Source organism: Blastomyces gilchristii, assembly GCF_000003855.2.
Source record: "Blastomyces gilchristii SLH14081 genomic scaffold supercont1.25, whole genome shotgun sequence".
NCBI lineage: Eukaryota > Fungi > Ascomycota > Eurotiomycetes > Onygenales > Ajellomycetaceae > Blastomyces > Blastomyces gilchristii.
Window position 1 is genome coordinate 527,201 of NW_003101657.1, and position 16,835 is coordinate 544,035.

The window sequence follows — 16,835 nt, forward strand, 5'->3', positions numbered from 1 at the left end:
GAAAATTCAGTACTTTTATATAATATTTATGTGTGAGAAAGAACAGACTTATATCTGTTAAAATAGCATCTTAATCATTGATAGCAATCTCTGTGTATAGAAGAAGATCATGTCAATCATCTTATAAGTAATTACAGAACTTATAAAGATAATTCTTCACAGTCTGAATTATCTGTTCTGACACATTATCAGTCTCAGAGTGATAGACAGTTGACAGTCAGTATATAATCTTGAGAACTTGACAGATTCTTGTTCAGAGAGTGCTTATGAATTGACAGCTCTGATCTGATACTATAGATCTCAGTAATTCATACATCTGATAGAATGAGCTCTGTAGAAAAGCTTCAGTGACTTGTTCAGTATTTATTTTATTACAAGGTTTTAATATTATATCTTTGCTTAATTAATTCATAATGATCAAACTGTTTCTATAACTCTTACTCTCAGAGAGATTGATAATAAAGTCAATTATCACATCTCATCAGATTCTATCAGAGATATTGAGCAGTTTCAGCAGATCTTTTCTATAGTTCTTTTATAAGATGATGAAAGAATAACAGTTGCAGTTTCAGATAAAGTATCTGATACTGTTTAATATCTCAGATCAGGAGAATTCTCAGAAGATCATTCTATATAGTTATTCACAGTCTGAATAATCAGTTATACACAAATCATGCATCTCTTGCATTATCTGAGTGTGTAAGAGTTCAAAGTGAGAGACTCAGCATTATTCACAGAATTGTAGAGTATTATTATCATTGATTGAATATTCTGAGATGTTGATTTTTATATATAGTTCTGAGAGGAATCAAAGTGCTTCTTGATATACTGCTTCAGTAAGTACTTGAAGAAGTTCATCAGTTTAAGCTGTTACATGTCATAATTCATCTAGTGTAGATTTGAGAGAAGTTGAGATATCAGTGTCAGTGTCAGTGTCAGCGTCAGTTCAGAGAGAGAGTGTTCTAATCAGAGAAGCATGTATAGTGTCATGAGTTGTTTCATCTTGATTAACTAATATCTTTGAATCTAGAAGCTGATGTTCTCAGTTCATTCAACAGATATCTGCTATATTAAAAGACATATCTTACTCTCATTGTAAGAGAGTATCTGCTATTAAGTTCTGGCTGTCAGAACAGTAGTGTATTGTAAAATGAAAGCAGTCTAAGAACTCAGATTATCTCATCTATTATTCAGTGAGTTTACAGATAGTTATAAAGTATTTGAGATTCTTATAATCTGTAATTATCTTAAATTCGAAGACACTTGAGAGTTCAGAGTCTTATTCTTCTAAACAGTGTATAATTATGAGAAGTTTCTTATTATAGATCTTATAATTGCATTCAGTAGAACTCAGTTTCTTAGATATGAAGACACATGATTGTAGAATATCTTTATTATTATATTATAATATCACTTCTTCTATCACATAGTCAGAGAAATCAGTCTCAACAACTATCTTATAATCAGAATTGAATATTATCAGTGAAGAGATATTAATGAACATCTTCTTTATCTATATAAATGCAGCTTCAGTATTCACTGATTATTAAAATACTGAGTCTTTCTTAGTGAGATCTGTAAGTAGTCTCATAATATCTGAGAAGTTTTATATAAATTATCAATAGAAGTTAGTGAATTTAATGAAGCTTTATACATCTTTCACAGTACATGAAGCTTTTTATTCAAGAATAACAGAGATCTTCTCAGAATTCATTCAAATTTCCTTGTCAGCTTCTATAATGAAATCTAAGTATTTAGTACTCTTAACTTCAAAATCACACTTATCAATATCAATTGATAGTTCTGCTTCTTATAGTTATTGTAATACTTTTTATATATACTCTTGATACTCTTTTCTGAATTCATTAGTAAAGATGAGAATGTTATCTAGATAAGCAGATATAAACTTATTAAGAAAATCTCAGAGTGCTTAGTTAATATACTTCTGAAATATACTGAGAGCATTAGTCAGTTCAAAGAGTGTGACTATTTATTCAAAGAGATTATAATATGTTCAGAATGCTGTAAGTTATTCATCTTCTTCAGTGATACAAATCTTATGAAACACAGCAATGATATCTAGCTTTATAAACTATTAAGCTTGTCTGATCTGTGCTAGAGTTTCATTAATGAGAGATAAGAAATATCAATCTTTCTTTGTCAATCTGTTCAGATCTCAGTAGTTCACACAGAATTGAAGTTCTTCATCTAGCTTCTTTATAAAGAGAATAGAAGCTGCAGTAGAAGAGTTACTAATATATATAAATTTCTTATCTAACAGATCATTGAGTGTCTTCTGAAGAAGAAGAAGTTCATCTCAAGACATATTATAAAGAAGATCTCACAGTGACTCAGAGTTCTTATCATTCTTCTTTTCTAACTTAATACTGTGATTCACTTCTGAGTCTTATAAAGAAGGTATATTTATAATGTTGTCTTATCAGAAGACATCTAGATATTCATGATATTATTGAGAAAGTTTTATGTGAGAATCTGTTATTATAGTACTGAATAACTTTTCTAGAGCTTTCTTGATATTGATCAGACTGACAGAATAGATTGATACATGATTCTGTCATCAGTGACTTTGTCAGCAACTCTGTCAGTGATTTTGATAACTTCTTTTTCAGAGCATTTTGTAAGTGTTGGCAGAGATCTGTGTCAGATTCATAGTCTTGTGAATATCATCTTTATAAATTCTATCATTATTAGAGAATATTAAACTCCTGTTTCAAGTGTTTAATAAGATGTCTTATTCAGATAGTCAGATAAGTTCTAATATCAAATTATAATTAAGATTATTAACTTTATATGCATAGGCATTTTCACACTGATATTCTTTGATATTTATGTTTAGTTTCACTATATAACAGATGCAAACATCTTTTGAATCATTGAATTCTGTAAGAAGTCAGAGTTTTGATAAGAGAATATACTGAAGATTATGATATCTTACAACTGAAGATTTTAATATTGCATAGTAGCATAGATCACTGTCTATTATAACTTTTATATTATACATGTTATCAATTACAGTAGATATAAGAATCACATTTATTATTATTTTCTCTTCAAATTATTATCATCTGATCTCTTCAAGCTTCTGTTTATAAATTTAAACAGAAGCTAATCTTTTTCCTGTTTCATCAGAGTATTCTCATAGTTATCTTCTGAATCTTTCTCTAATGTAATATGATTGATGTGAACAGATGTTGATTCATTCTTCAAATAAGAAGACACTGATCTTTATCTTAAGTGTGAAGACACATAGATCAATCAGCAGTTGAAAGTGATATGTTCTAATTGATTACAGTTAATGTATACTTCATGTTGATATCAATCAGTGACTTCTTTGAGAGTGATCTCAGAAACTCAGAAGCCTGTTTAAACAGTGAAAACTCTTACTTATGTATAGATATTTAAGTCTATTCAGTTCATAATATCTGCATCATTGCTGTTACTTCTCTTCAGCACAGATGTATGAGTTACTGAGATGTAACATCTTCTGTCACTGTTCTGTATACTCTTGAGCTTGATAAGATGATCATTCAATGTCTGAAGCTGTGTGCAGAAACCTTTATAAGTCTGGTCTTCATCTATACTTACAAGAGTCTGTAAGAGTTCAAAAGTTAATATCTTCTTAAGCATACTAATCTTCATTTAATTCTTTCAAGATTGATCACCTGCTTCTAGAATCTTGATATCAAAGTCAGGAATAAATGTTGTAAGAGAAGTGTTTCTCTGTCAGATGCTCTGTAATTAATCTAACACTTTCTATTGTATAACAGTGTCTCAGAACAGAATATCAAGATATTTGATAATATTGTCAGATGTTCACAACACTGATTTCCAAGCTTTCATTCATGAATGAAACTTCTGTTTCATATGATTCTTTAATTGTTTATTGATATATCAATCTTGATTGATTAATAAACTGATAGCATCTTCATCTATACTCAGTTTTACAAGCATTTTCATTCTTCATAATGAGTAGAGAGTGAGATCAGAAGTATTAAAATATGTGAGAGTATCTAAGCATTCTTTCAGTGCTTTTGTATTCAATTCTGTAGATATTGATATTACATGAGTTTCTTATTGTAATAATCATTGAATCTCTTCATATTAACATTGTTGAGTTGTATGCATATCAGCTATTTATTATTGTTGTAATTTCAACATTACTCAGAGCCACTGTAGCATCATGTCTATGCTCATGTTCAAGAGTTTCATATTATCATTAGACATAGTTATATCAATTGTCAGATATGTAATTGTATGAATATCTCATACATCTGAGGTCAGAACTCTCAGGTCTTTCACTGACATTCTCTTTATAAGATCTTATTACAGAGTCAGAGTGACTAGTGAGTAAGCTTCTATCTGAGAACTCAGTGTCTGCTTAACTGTTTAACTGTTTCTCTATTTCTTATGTGTTATTATGTATTCAGATATCTCAGTGAGTAATCATTTCTAATAAGAAGACAATGAATATTTTTCTAGTGTAAGAGGCCTATACTGAATAGATCAGTATTATATTAATAGGTCTTAGATAATAAAGAGAAAAATATTAGAGAAGAAAAAGAAAGAGAAAGTGTGAGAATCAGCAATTGAAGTGAATATTTATACATGTATGTGATGATGTATGCAGTGAAGCTTCAGAGTGAAAGAATCTATACATGTTTATAATGACTGAGAATCAGCGATTGAGAATGGCTGAGAATTAAGATGTACATATTTGAGAATGAAGCAGTTGAAATCTGTGAAGTGTAACAGAATAGTCTATATAATTAATCAGACGCAGTCTGTCATAATAATGAATATTTTTCAAGTATAAGAGATCTACACTGAATAGATTAATATAATATATAGATCTTATATAATAAAGTGAAAAACATTAAAGAAGAAAAAGAAAGAGAAAATGTGAGAATCAGTGATTAAAGTGAATATTTATACATATACACAGTGTGTATACAGTGAAGCTTCAGAGTAAAAAAATAGAAATTCTGTGAGTTTTTCAGCTGAGAATCAGTGATTGAGAATGACTGAGAATCAGAGCTTTCAGTGAAATCTATGAAGTGTAAAGAAATAGTCTATATAATAATCAGACGCAGCTCATCACAATACTAAAAGAGAGTAGAAATAAAGTAGAATTTAATTACTATTATCAGATAGTAGATTATAACTATTTTGAAAAGTATAAATTTCAACTGCTTACATTCTTTTTAGTTTATTAACAGAGTTATTTCTCAATTCTCTAATTTTAACAGATATTTGAGAATTCAAATTCTGTTTGTATTCAGCTGAAGAATTTATATTTGAGAATTTAAACAATTAAGAGTTTCTTCTTTTTAAGCTTGTAGTTGCAGATTTACTGACTCAACTATTATCACTATTATAAGATAGTAAATTATAACTATTTTAAAAAGCAGAAATCTTAACTACTTACATTCTATCTAGTTTATTATCAGAGTTATTTCTTATTTCTCTAATTTTAACAGATGTTTAAGAGTTCAAATTCTTCTTATATTTAGCTAAAGAATTAAAGTTTGAAGATTTATAATTAAGAGTTTCTTCTTTTTAAGCTTATAGTTATAGATTTACTGACTTGACTATTCTCTTCAGTTTTAGATTGACTTTGAGCTTTATCTCTTCTTCAGTTCTTTTAAGATCTCGAAGTAATAGACTGACTGCCGGAATTATGCATTTCACATTTAATCTCATTTAATCTAATCTCATACATTTCTTGATATAAATCTCACTGAGACTAGTTATTAAAAAAACATGCAAAGTGACTATATATGAGATCTTAAAATGAAATTATAACTTGAAAAAAATGAGAAAGTAATCTCATTTAATTTCATTTAGTCTTATTCTTAGCATAAAGTTACTATTTTTAGACATTTTAAGGTTTTTTTTAGCCTATTTTTAATTTTTTAAAAAGTAACACTTTTTGATAACACTTAAATAAGATTTAAAGTCATTTAAAGCAATAAAAATAATTTAAATTGAGAAGTGAAAATCATGATCTCATTTGAAAAATGTGATAAGAGTAGACAGTAAGTCTCACTGAGACAGTATAAGACTACTATCTAATGTTAAAACTGTGTAATGGGATCAGTTGAATTGGTAATGAGACTATCAAAAAATCTGGTCCTGGTCTCAGACACGGTTACACGGTCAGTCTATGAAGTAAACATGTATTCTTTTAAGCTAGATGCATATTTTTCTTTGCAATTAGAGAAAAAATCCGGTTGTTTTTCACATTATTTCTGAAAGAAATGATTCATTTTCAGATTTTTTTGATGCTCAGTTCTGATGAGACTCACATCAAGAAATGTATGAGACCAGATCAAATGGGACCAAACGTGAAATTCATGGTCCCGGCGGCCAGTCTAGAAACGAGCGTTAGGTGGTTGATTACATTAGTTCAGAAAGCCGTGATGTTGCCCTAAACCTGATCAGGATAGAGCTAAACCATGTAAGGTAATTCCCCATGATACGGTATACCTAGGTACTTTTGTTCGAGGCGCTAGAGAGACCAGCTAATTCATAATAGGCTTAGCGCGGTAAACGCAAGCAAAATCTACAAAGTTCAAAATATCTAGAAATGAAATCCAAGACGAAAAAAAAGAGCAAAATTGTGACTGACCTCCCATTTATTCTCTCTTTAATTAACGGCTACTATAACTCGATATTTTTCTCTCTTGTCCCCGCCTATACCTTATAATTCCGTCCGCTGGTCTTTTTTCTTTTCCCCGTCACAATGGCCAAGGACCGGTCTGATAAAGAGAGAAAGAAGGAGAAGAAGGACAAGAAGCGGTCGGAGACAGATGGCGTGCACAAGAAGTCTAAGAAGGATAAAAAGAAGGACACGAGCTTGCTTTCCGAAGCTGTGGAGAAGGAATTGACGACAACGGTCCTGGAGCAGCTGGAGAAACCCGATGCTTCCCCAGCGCCTGCTGCTGAGACCGCGTCAAAGAAACCCGCTGCGGAGCGTCCTGTTGGTGCTCTCGTTCCCTTCGCGAACCCGTTAGCGGACGATAAGTTAGCGAAGAAGGTGCTCAAGAGTGTTAAGAAAGGTATGCCTGTCTCAGTTTTTGTTCTTCTAGCTTGCTTTCCCTCCCCGTTTCCACCAGTCTGTAGAATACACGGGTCGCAGTTATGGCCAGTGCAGTGCTATCCGATGGAATGGTGTTGATAGAGTTCGTTCCCCGTGTAATTATACTTACTAACAACAACATTTTCACCCGCAGCCGCTGTAAATAAGTCTCTTAAACGAGGCGTGAAAGAGGTCGTCAAAGCACTCCGGAAATCGCCTGTACCCGCAGCAAACGCCGTTATCGACACTCCAAGCGCCGTCGTCGTACTCGCAGCCGATATCTCACCTATGGACGTAATATCACATATCCCCGTTCTCTGTGAAGATCATGGAATCCCCTATATTTACGTCACGTCAAGAGCTGAGTTAGGCAGTGCCGGCGCCACCAAGAGACCGACAAGCGTTGTCATGGTGCTCCCACGATCAAGTGCGAAGATCAAGAGAGACAAGGGTAAGAAGGATGGCGGCGATGGTGAGGACATGGAGTATTATGCGGAACTTGTCAGAGTTGCTCAGAAGGAAGCGAAGAAGGTAAAAATCTAGAGAATAGTTTTACGCTCTGGTCTGCCTTCTTCCATGTGCTTTTTTTTTTTTTTTTTTTTTTTTTTTTTTTGCCCTTTTGCATGTCCCCTACGCTCTTCCTATTCGCATTTCTCTTTCTTTGTTTTCATTCCCATCCTGATGGGTGTTCTCCGTCGTTTTCTGCTCTGTGCTCTGTTGTTCTGCGCACACGAAGGTTCTTACTTCGTATATCTGTTGGATCATGGTACGAGCCATATATCTGCGATGCGAGGTGACGGGATCTCGGTCTTCATATCCATTACGTATTTTTTTGCCTGGCGTTCATAAATGGGTGTATAAAAAGGGACGGAATGAATACTACTTGTTTTTTATTTGGCTTCGTTTCATTTTTCTCATCCAGCCTATTGCCTTTTCCGATGTTATTTTGCCGACGCGTTGCAAATCAATCTTGCTAGAGGAACACTCCCGACAATGTCCACAGGATGACACTGTTCTTGGTACTTCCGATTCTGGTCCTTTATAAAGACGCTACGTCATGGGTATGTTCGATATAAACCAGGAGCCAAATTTCAACTGACCAGAATGAAAATGACCATGCCGACCCAATCAAATTTCATCTTTCAACATCATAAATTACAGGTACATGAATGAAAGGTAAAACACACACACTCATTCACTCGCACGGATACAGGATTGCATGGCGTGAGACGGGGGATGATGCTATACTACTGTATGGTGAATCCGCCTCCAGGATTGATCCTGTTGGTACTTTCGTACAAGTCCGTGAAAGTCAGGGTTTGGGAAAATCGTGTAGTCCTGATCTGTTGCCTTTGACTTAAAATATTAAACATGGAAAGTGATTCAAGGTAACAGCTCGGTTTAGAACAATTGTTTGATGAATACTCCGTATATGTGCAGGTATTCTAACCTTCTAACATGGTTGATGTAACCTTGTTACTGTAAATTACGTTCCTCAAGTGCCCGAATCCATAAGATACAACTCCATCGCAAACACAGTATTATTAGATTCATTTTTCTTATTTCTTATTTTTTAATTTTTTTTCCCTGGGCTATAGGCTAAATACCTGTTTTCGAATACTCTTATTTTGCCCAATTAAGCCTTCGCATACGTATATCCTATCCTATGCCTCGTGATCCGTTAATCGGCCTCGTCGGAAAACCCTCGTCTGGGAAGTCCACTACTCTAAACAGGTGCGTGCGGATTGATAAATGTCCTGCACCGGATGGACGTGAAATTAACCAGTCTAACACAACAATTCCAATAGTTTGACCGATGCTTCTTCTAAAGTTGGTAAGTCAATCCTTCTTTCCTTCTTGTTGCCGCAAAGCTGAAGAAATATGACTACAGGCAATTTCCCGTACGCCTTCCCAGAGCGATATCAGACCCCTCCTTTCTCCCCCTCTTTCAATGCAATTCCCCTCCATCCAGACCACCGAGTTTTCATCGCTAAATCGTGGAGAATAGCTTCACAACTATCGATCCCCAGCGCGCCATTGGCTACCTCCAGGTAGACTGCGCGTGCAAACGCTTTAACGTCTCAGATAAATGCAGACCGAATTACGGTGGCTGTCATGAAGGCCGGAGATCCGTCCCGATAGAGCTGCTTGATGTTGCTGGGCTTGTTCCTGGAGCACATGAGGGCAAGGGACTCGGGAATAGATTTCTGGATGACTTGCGGCATGCGGATGCGTTAATACACGTGGTTGATGTTAGCGGGACGACTGATGCTGAAGGTTGGTCATGTCAATCCAGATCACTAACTAGTGCAGCGCATGGCGACGCCAGCATAAGATGTTCTTGGGTGGGCTGAATAAAGTGTTTTTTGATACCAGGGAAGGCAACTAGAGGGTACGACCCTTCTCAAGATATTGTTTGGTTGAAGTCGGAGATCGTCAATTGGATTTTGGGGAATCTTATGGAAAAATGGTACACCTCCCTATGACGGCAACGGGGCATTTCCGAAAACAGACACTTACGGGTAATAGGGGTTCCATAAAACGGCGACATACTGCAACAAGTACGTGTAGAATTGCCCAGATTTGAAATGCAGCTATTCTGACATAGAATAGAGGCAACGCCTGTTGAGACGCTACAAAATCAGTTTTCTGGTTACGGAAGCACATCGAAGATCGTCGCGCGATGTCTTGACCGATTAGATATAAAAGAGCCTCTTCAAGAATGGTCGGATGAAACTGTGGAACGTGTTGTCGTCGCCTTCATAGATGAAAAATTCCCCACGGTGCTCGCGCTAAATAAAATTGACCACCCTGATGCGGACAAGGTAGGCTAGAATTTTGAAGATTCTATGAAAATTTTTGTCATTTTGCTGATTTAGCGGAATCATAGAATATAAGTAAAATCGCCAAGGTTCAAGATCCGCAATCGATCGTCCTGTGCTCTGCCATATCAGAAGTCTTCCTTCGAAAGCTAGCCAAACAAGGCTATATCAAGTATGTCGAAGGGAGTGATTTTATAGATACGAGAGAAGATCTAATAGATATGGGCGACCCTGACGGCGGTGGCCTCAAGGAAATGGATGAGAAATTGAAGAAGTATACACTTACCCCTTGCTACCTCAATTGGCTCACCGAGTCCAACCATTATGTATCCAATACTTACTTAGTTTGGGCAGTCGGGTGGAAAATCTCAAGGATTTGGTTTTGTACCGGTTCGGATCAACGGGCGTCGTCCAGGTTCTCACGCGCGCTGCAGAGCTACTTGGGTTGGTGCCGGTTTTCCCAGTCCGCAATATCCACACATTTGCGTCCGGAACCAGAACGGTCAATGGAGTGTTCAAGGATTGCGTGCTTGTCAATAAGTCAGATCCTCCGCGTATTTACTAGGAATTTTAAATAGCCTATGGTCTGCTAACACTATTACAGGAATAGCACGGTGGCTGACGTGGCTCGGAAAGTGATGGGTGATGCTCCTGTTGCATATATAGAGGGAGCGGGAGGCACAAGGGTCTCAGAGGATGAGATAGTTTCTATTGGGAAGTACGATGTAAGGACTGAATTTCTAAGGTCGGCCACTTCTGGCTGCATTATCCTAATTTTGCAGTAGCATTTCTTTTTAACTCCCAAGCTAACACGCCTTTCCACGATCCGAAGGTTTTATCTTTTAAAGTCGGCCGATAATACCACTCAAATGTTACCATACAGTGAACGAAATGACATATTCCTTTGATCCTTTCTTCATTCAACGCCGAAACTCAATGCCCCTGCTTGTATATCGACCTCAGGAGGTAGCGCGGCCTTTAATGCTTTGCCCGCTCATCTGCCCTTCTGAAATTATGAATGAGCATCAGCCATGTGTACCAAGACAAAAGGAGACAGAAAAAGTACTCTAAATTCGAAATAAGGAAACCGACTCACCTTGCCCCTTTCATCGGTCATGCCAATAATGGGCCTTGGAGCTTCTAGAAGCTCTTCTCTGCGTTCTTCGTGGAACCTTCGTGATCCCGTTCTGTCATGGCATTGCTTTTGGAATTTCCCGTTCCTTTTGTGGCTTCTTCCTTGTCTTTCAACCCACCAGCCGAACCCTTGGTTATGGGATCCGTAGTGTTGCCACGCTTGCTCTGGTCCAAGCTATGGTCCTTTCCCGTCGAGCCTCTCCATGCATATCGGATGCCTGGGGAGAGGGCTGTCATCGGGGGTGTGGACGATGCGGGAATCGTAACTTATATAGTACACCCGATCTTCTGATCATGATGGCCGTTGTCTGAATTAACTCCCAGCTTTCTATACAAAAAGAGAAGATGTTTTGGGGGCATATTAGCGAAGGTGGGTGAGGTGAGGCGTTTTGGTAGGTGTTAGGCCTATGACGTAGATAGGGCTGTCACAGCTTCAAGATAGTTAGTCAGACCTCAGGAGTTAGGGCTTGCTACCGAATTTGGCTAGCTCCTTTTTAACCTAGACGTTCATCGGGCTTCTAGTTATGTACTGACAATTAACCTGATGGTTGTGACGGTCTTGGCTTCCCCTCATTTGAACAAGGCGGGATTTGCAGCTATCAGAGTATAGAAGTTGGTGGATGTGTGCGAGACCATCGCGTTTTTCTGTCATGTACTTCTCAATAACAGCTCCTCTGGCAAACTGAATTTCTCTTAGGATCATGAATGGATGGCCTGGAATGAATGGATTGACACTGGTTTGGACTTCAATAGGACAGCTGGACCTCGAGCAGACTGTGGCCAACCAGAGTCCTACCGGACCCGCCTTGCTTGACATACCTGTAAAGCTCAAAGAGGCCGAAAGATACACCAGCCACCAACCCACTGTGCAACATATATTCGTTGCATGCTTCTGGACTTTGATGCAAGACTTCATTTACGCAAAATCCACCTGCAGACCTCAGACTGGGGAAATAATGAAAAGCCAATCCGCGCAGAACTAGAAGGTTTTTTTCAATATCTTACCGCAGCTTCAAGGCTAGTTGAAGGTCTATAGTGGTGTAGAACAGCCAGGTCAACAAAAGGAGCTAGCTGTACAAGATATTGTGCCATCACCCCGCCGGATAGTCACGGCCTTTGGTGTAACAACTTACATTGATGCTGGAGACATATGAGTAGTAGATATATTCCAATAGTGGTGCTCTGGAATAGGAATTCTGCTCATGAGTAAGTAGTAAGAATTTACCTTAATCTCCAACCATACTGGAAATCACTACTTCCTGGGCCTTCTCCGTAACGAATCTCAATTAGTGATAAAATGCAACGTAAAAGAAGAACAAGATAGCTTTAGATGCTGTGCTGACAGCAACAAGTGGCCAAGGTTCCCAAACCAACGGAAAAACCTGTTTAGGGGGTGGAATGAAATAAGGAGAATCTTCATTCTAAAAGTTGTATATTTCAGGACTCCCTCATCTCACATGCAATGAGTTCAATCTCCTGACAAATGTGCAAATAACCTAGAGAATCAGGATGGGCATGAGATTTTTTCACATCACCCTTGGAGTCAAGATACACGAGGCCCCATTCACCCCTGCTGAACGCCTGTTTGTCAAGAAGGATGATTGGGTTTCGATTACTATCATTATAGGCCACATGTAGTATTCTGTTAAACACATCTTCGCTACGGGGCTTGTAACCGTAGGACTTGATAAGTTTGTCCTTCAGCTTGAGTTGTTCAGCCATTGGTTCGAAGGGATGTGTATTCACAGGCTTCACCAGCTCGGGTAGGGTGCTATAAACCCGAGGCCAGGCGTCGCCGACATCAAAGAGTTCAGGGTCATCAAGGAGAATCCACCACGTATTCCGTGAGGCGCAGATTTCATCGTCTCCGTCACCCGAATAACCAGGCGGGCTAGCATCTCGCCAGGGGGAGTATAAATTCCACCCGAAATCCTCAAACCACTTTTGGAGCTTTGTATCGTCATCGGAACCTCCATCATAGTAGGTGCGCAAGAAGAAAAGCCATCATAAGAGGAAGGATGGAGAACATGTTGATGGGCTATTCTTCGCAGCTTAGCTGGGCGGTAAGGCTCAAGGACGGTGGGGATTTCTTCCGTGGTATGGGGAACGTATCTGTGGGGTTGGACTCTGACTCCAGGAACGCTTCGACAAGCTAGCTTCGCTGTTCGATTGGAGGTAGTGGTGAGGAAGAGTCCCAGTGCTGATGTATGGTGTTAGACTCGACAGTGGGTTAGGGAGAATGCGCTTCGATAGGAACAAAGGTGCCTACGATTAGAAATGGTCCCACGGGGAGGGAACCTTATGGGGAATTCTCTTGCTCTGGCGCTGTGGTCATCTTACAAGATCTGAACGGAGACCAGTGGTGAGATATTCTTCGTCGGATGTCAAGAATGGGGCAGTGCGTGAGATGGTGGGAGGGGACATTCTGGCGTCTCGACTGAACTTTTGGCGGGCTGGGGCGTCGTTGCTTCGTCGGAGTTAAATATTGCCTGCCTGTATGAGCGCAATCACTCCATTCTTACTACGGAGTAGGGAAAGATGAACAGTGCCTCCGTTGTTTCCGCACCTTTTCTCTATTTTAAAAATTATTTAGCTCCATCTGCTGTTTCTCGGGCCTATTTGCCAACCGTATATGAACTGTCTCCACAACGACCCTTGACTCAGAGGTGCGGGGAATAGATCCGGAAACATAGAATGTAAGGGGGAACAAAAATAAGCCTATTTAAGTTAGGTTCCAGGGTAATGCACTGAGTACATATTTTCAATCGGTATGTTGGTGTGCAACAGCATTCGCTTCAGTCGCACCGAATTGGAAGTTGATGTACGGCGCCTCAACACATAGAAACGCAAGATTAAAAAAAATGGCTCCCCTTTCACAAATTAAAAGCAGATACCGCCGTGACAGAGTGACTTCGATTCGAGCCTAGCATGAAAGAAGTTAAGCCACGATTTTAAAAAGAGGCAGCTAGGCTCAAAAGGATGCCACTCGTTCCAAGTATTATAAAGCTCCCTGTTACCCTCAATGTTCTGAATTGTAATGAGTTGACACCGCTTCTAAACCAAAAGATATCATGCAGATTAATGTTTGATGTGGTTCGATGAGCCAATCATTTTCTGTGATCTGTTGTAGTCGTGTGGGAGGAACATATGGGATCACGTGTAGGCGGAGCGATCCATACGGGAAGAACATAGGGTTAATTTACAGTGATTACACCGTGGATCCATCATTCCACTCATGTCACGTGTCACTGATTGTAACACATGTTCCATCATTATATTCAGTGACATGTCACTGAATATTAAATGTCAAGATGATGTTGAGACAGTGCAGAACTTTCTAACATTATTATAATACTACTCAGTAACTGTGTAATTAGCAGATGTCATTATCAGAATACTACTAAGATACTATGACTCTATGAAACTAGACTGATTATGTGACTGTATCTGTGGCGGGCTGCGCCCGATCATCATATAGACTATTCCTTTACACTCCATAGATTCCGCTGAAAGCTCCGATTCTCAGTCATTCTTAATCACCAATTCTCAGGTGAAAAAACTCACAGAATTTCTATTCTTTCACTCTGAAGCTTCACTGTGTACACACTGTATACATGTATAAATATTCACTTCAATCACTGATTCTCACACTTTCTCTTTCTTTTTCTTCTTTAACATTTTTTACTTTGTTATATAAGATCTATATATTATATCAATCTATTCAGTGTAGATCTCTTACACTTGAAAAATATTCATTATCTTCTTAGAAATAATTATTCATGTATTATCTTCTTATTAGAAATAATTACTCACTGAGATATCTGAATATATAATAATATATAAGAAATAGAGAAACAGTTAAACAGTTAAATAGATACTGAGTTCTCAGATAAAAGCTTACTTATTAGTCACTCTGACTCTATAATAAGATCTTATGAAGAGAATAAGATCTTATAAAAAGAATATCAGTGAAAGATCTAAGAGTTCTGATATTATAGATGTATAAGATATTTATATAATTATAGTTCTTCTAATTTCATAGATATTATATATTTAATAATCAATATAATCATATCTAATAATAGTATGAGAGACTCTTGAATATAAGTATAGCCATACTATACACTGCCTCTGAGTAATATTACCACTATAATAATAATAAATACTGCTATCCATGTACCCTAATAATACTCATATGAAGAGATTTAATAACTATCTTAATAAGAAACTTATACAATTTCAATCTCTATAAAATTAAATACAAAAATACTGAAAGAATACTTAAATCCTCTTATATATTTTAATACTTCTAATCTCACTCTTTACTTCTTATAAAGAATGAAAATACTTATAAACCTGAGTATAAATGAAGATATCATTGATTTCCTAATTAATCAAGATTAATATATTAATGAATAATTAAAGAATTATATAAAATAGAAGTTTTCCTTATAAATAAAAGTATGTGAATCAGTGTTATAAATATCTGATAATATTATTAAATATCTTAATATTCTGTTCTAAGATACTATTATATAATAGAAAGTATTAAATTAATTATAGAGTATCTGATAGAGAAATACTTCTCTTATAATATTTATCTCTGACTTTGATATTAAGATTCTAGAAGTAGATGATTAATTTTGAAAGAATTAAATAAAGATTAGCATACTTAAGAAGATATTAACTTTTAAACTCTTACAGAAACTTATAAGTGTAGATAAAGATCAGACTTATAAAGATTTCTATATATAACTTCAGATATTAAATGACTGTCTTATCAAGCTTAAGAGTATACAGAATAATAATAGAAGATATTATACTTATACATCTGCACTGAGAAATAATTCAGTTACTTATATATCTGCACTGAAGAATAATAATGATATAGATAATATGAATTAAGTAGACTTAAATATCTATATATAAGCAAGAGTCTCTGCTGTCTGAATAGACTTTCAAGTTTCTGAGATCACTTCTAAAGAAGTCACTGATCAATGTTAATGAGAAGTATGTATTAACTGTAACTAATTAGAATACATTGCTTTCAACTGCTGATTAATTTATATATCTTCTTATTTAAAGAATGAATCAGTATCTGTTCATATCAATTATATTATAGTGAAGAAAGATTTAGAAGATAACTATAAGAATATTTTAATAAAATAGAGAAAAGATTAGCTTCTGTTTAAATTTATAAATAAAAGCTTGAAGAGATCAGATGATAATAATTTAAAGAGAAAATAACAATGAATATAATTCTTATATCTACTATAATTAATAATATATATAATATGAAAGCTATAATAGACAGTAATCTATATTATTATATAATAATTAAATCTTCAGTTATAAGATATTACAATCTTCAGTGTATTCTCTTATTAAAACTCTGACTTCTTACAGAATTTAATAATTTAAAAGATGTTTATATCTGTTATATAATAAAGTTAAACATAGATATTGAAGAATATTAATATAAAGATATCTATGTATATAAAGTTGATAATTTCAATTATAATCTTATATTACAACTTATCTGACTATCTGAATAAGATATCTTATTAAACACTTAAAATAGAAGCTTAATATTCTCTAATAATAATAGAGTTCATGAAGATAATATTTATAAAACTACAAATTTAATACAGATCTCTGTTAATATCTATGAAATACTCTGAAAAGAAAGTCACTGAAAAGATTACTGATAGTAGAATTATATAATAATCTATTCTATCAGTCTGACTGATATTAAGAAAGCTCTAGAGAAGTTATTCTGT

The 16,835-nt window shown here is 36.1% G+C and overlaps 4 protein-coding genes across 4 annotated transcripts; 2 read left to right on the forward strand and 2 right to left on the reverse strand.

The window, feature by feature from the left end:
- Positions 1-6,763: 6,763 nt before the first annotated feature.
- On the forward strand, positions 6,764-7,642 carry BDBG_08633 (H/ACA ribonucleoprotein complex subunit 2; the record flags this gene model as incomplete). Its single annotated transcript, XM_031723659.1, has 2 exons — positions 6,764-7,079; positions 7,254-7,642. The coding sequence occupies 2 exons, from the start codon at positions 6,764-6,766 to the stop codon at positions 7,640-7,642; spliced, it is 705 nt and encodes a 234-aa protein (XP_031580903.1).
- A 1,123-nt stretch (positions 7,643-8,765) lies between these two features.
- BDBG_08634 (GTP-binding protein) lies at positions 8,766-10,777 on the forward strand (the record flags this gene model as incomplete). Its single annotated transcript, XM_031723660.1, has 9 exons — positions 8,766-8,833; positions 8,908-8,958; positions 9,108-9,376; positions 9,476-9,569; positions 9,629-9,660; positions 9,713-9,924; positions 9,990-10,195; positions 10,276-10,461; positions 10,526-10,777. The coding sequence occupies 9 exons, from the start codon at positions 8,766-8,768 to the stop codon at positions 10,704-10,706; spliced, it is 1,299 nt and encodes a 432-aa protein (XP_031580904.1). The 3' UTR covers positions 10,707-10,777.
- A 284-nt stretch (positions 10,778-11,061) lies between these two features.
- On the reverse strand, positions 11,062-11,292 carry BDBG_08635 (uncharacterized protein; the record flags this gene model as incomplete). Its single annotated transcript, XM_002621009.1, has 1 exon — positions 11,062-11,292. One exon carries the CDS (start codon positions 11,290-11,292, stop codon positions 11,062-11,064), a length of 231 nt encoding a protein of 76 aa, XP_002621055.1.
- A 1,200-nt stretch (positions 11,293-12,492) lies between these two features.
- BDBG_08636 (uncharacterized protein) lies at positions 12,493-13,479 on the reverse strand (the record flags this gene model as incomplete). The annotated part of the gene is made up of 2 exons (XM_031723661.1): positions 12,493-13,005; positions 13,396-13,479. 2 exons carry the CDS (start codon positions 13,477-13,479, stop codon positions 12,493-12,495), a joined length of 597 nt encoding a protein of 198 aa, XP_031580905.1.
- Positions 13,480-16,835: the final 3,356 nt, after the last annotated feature.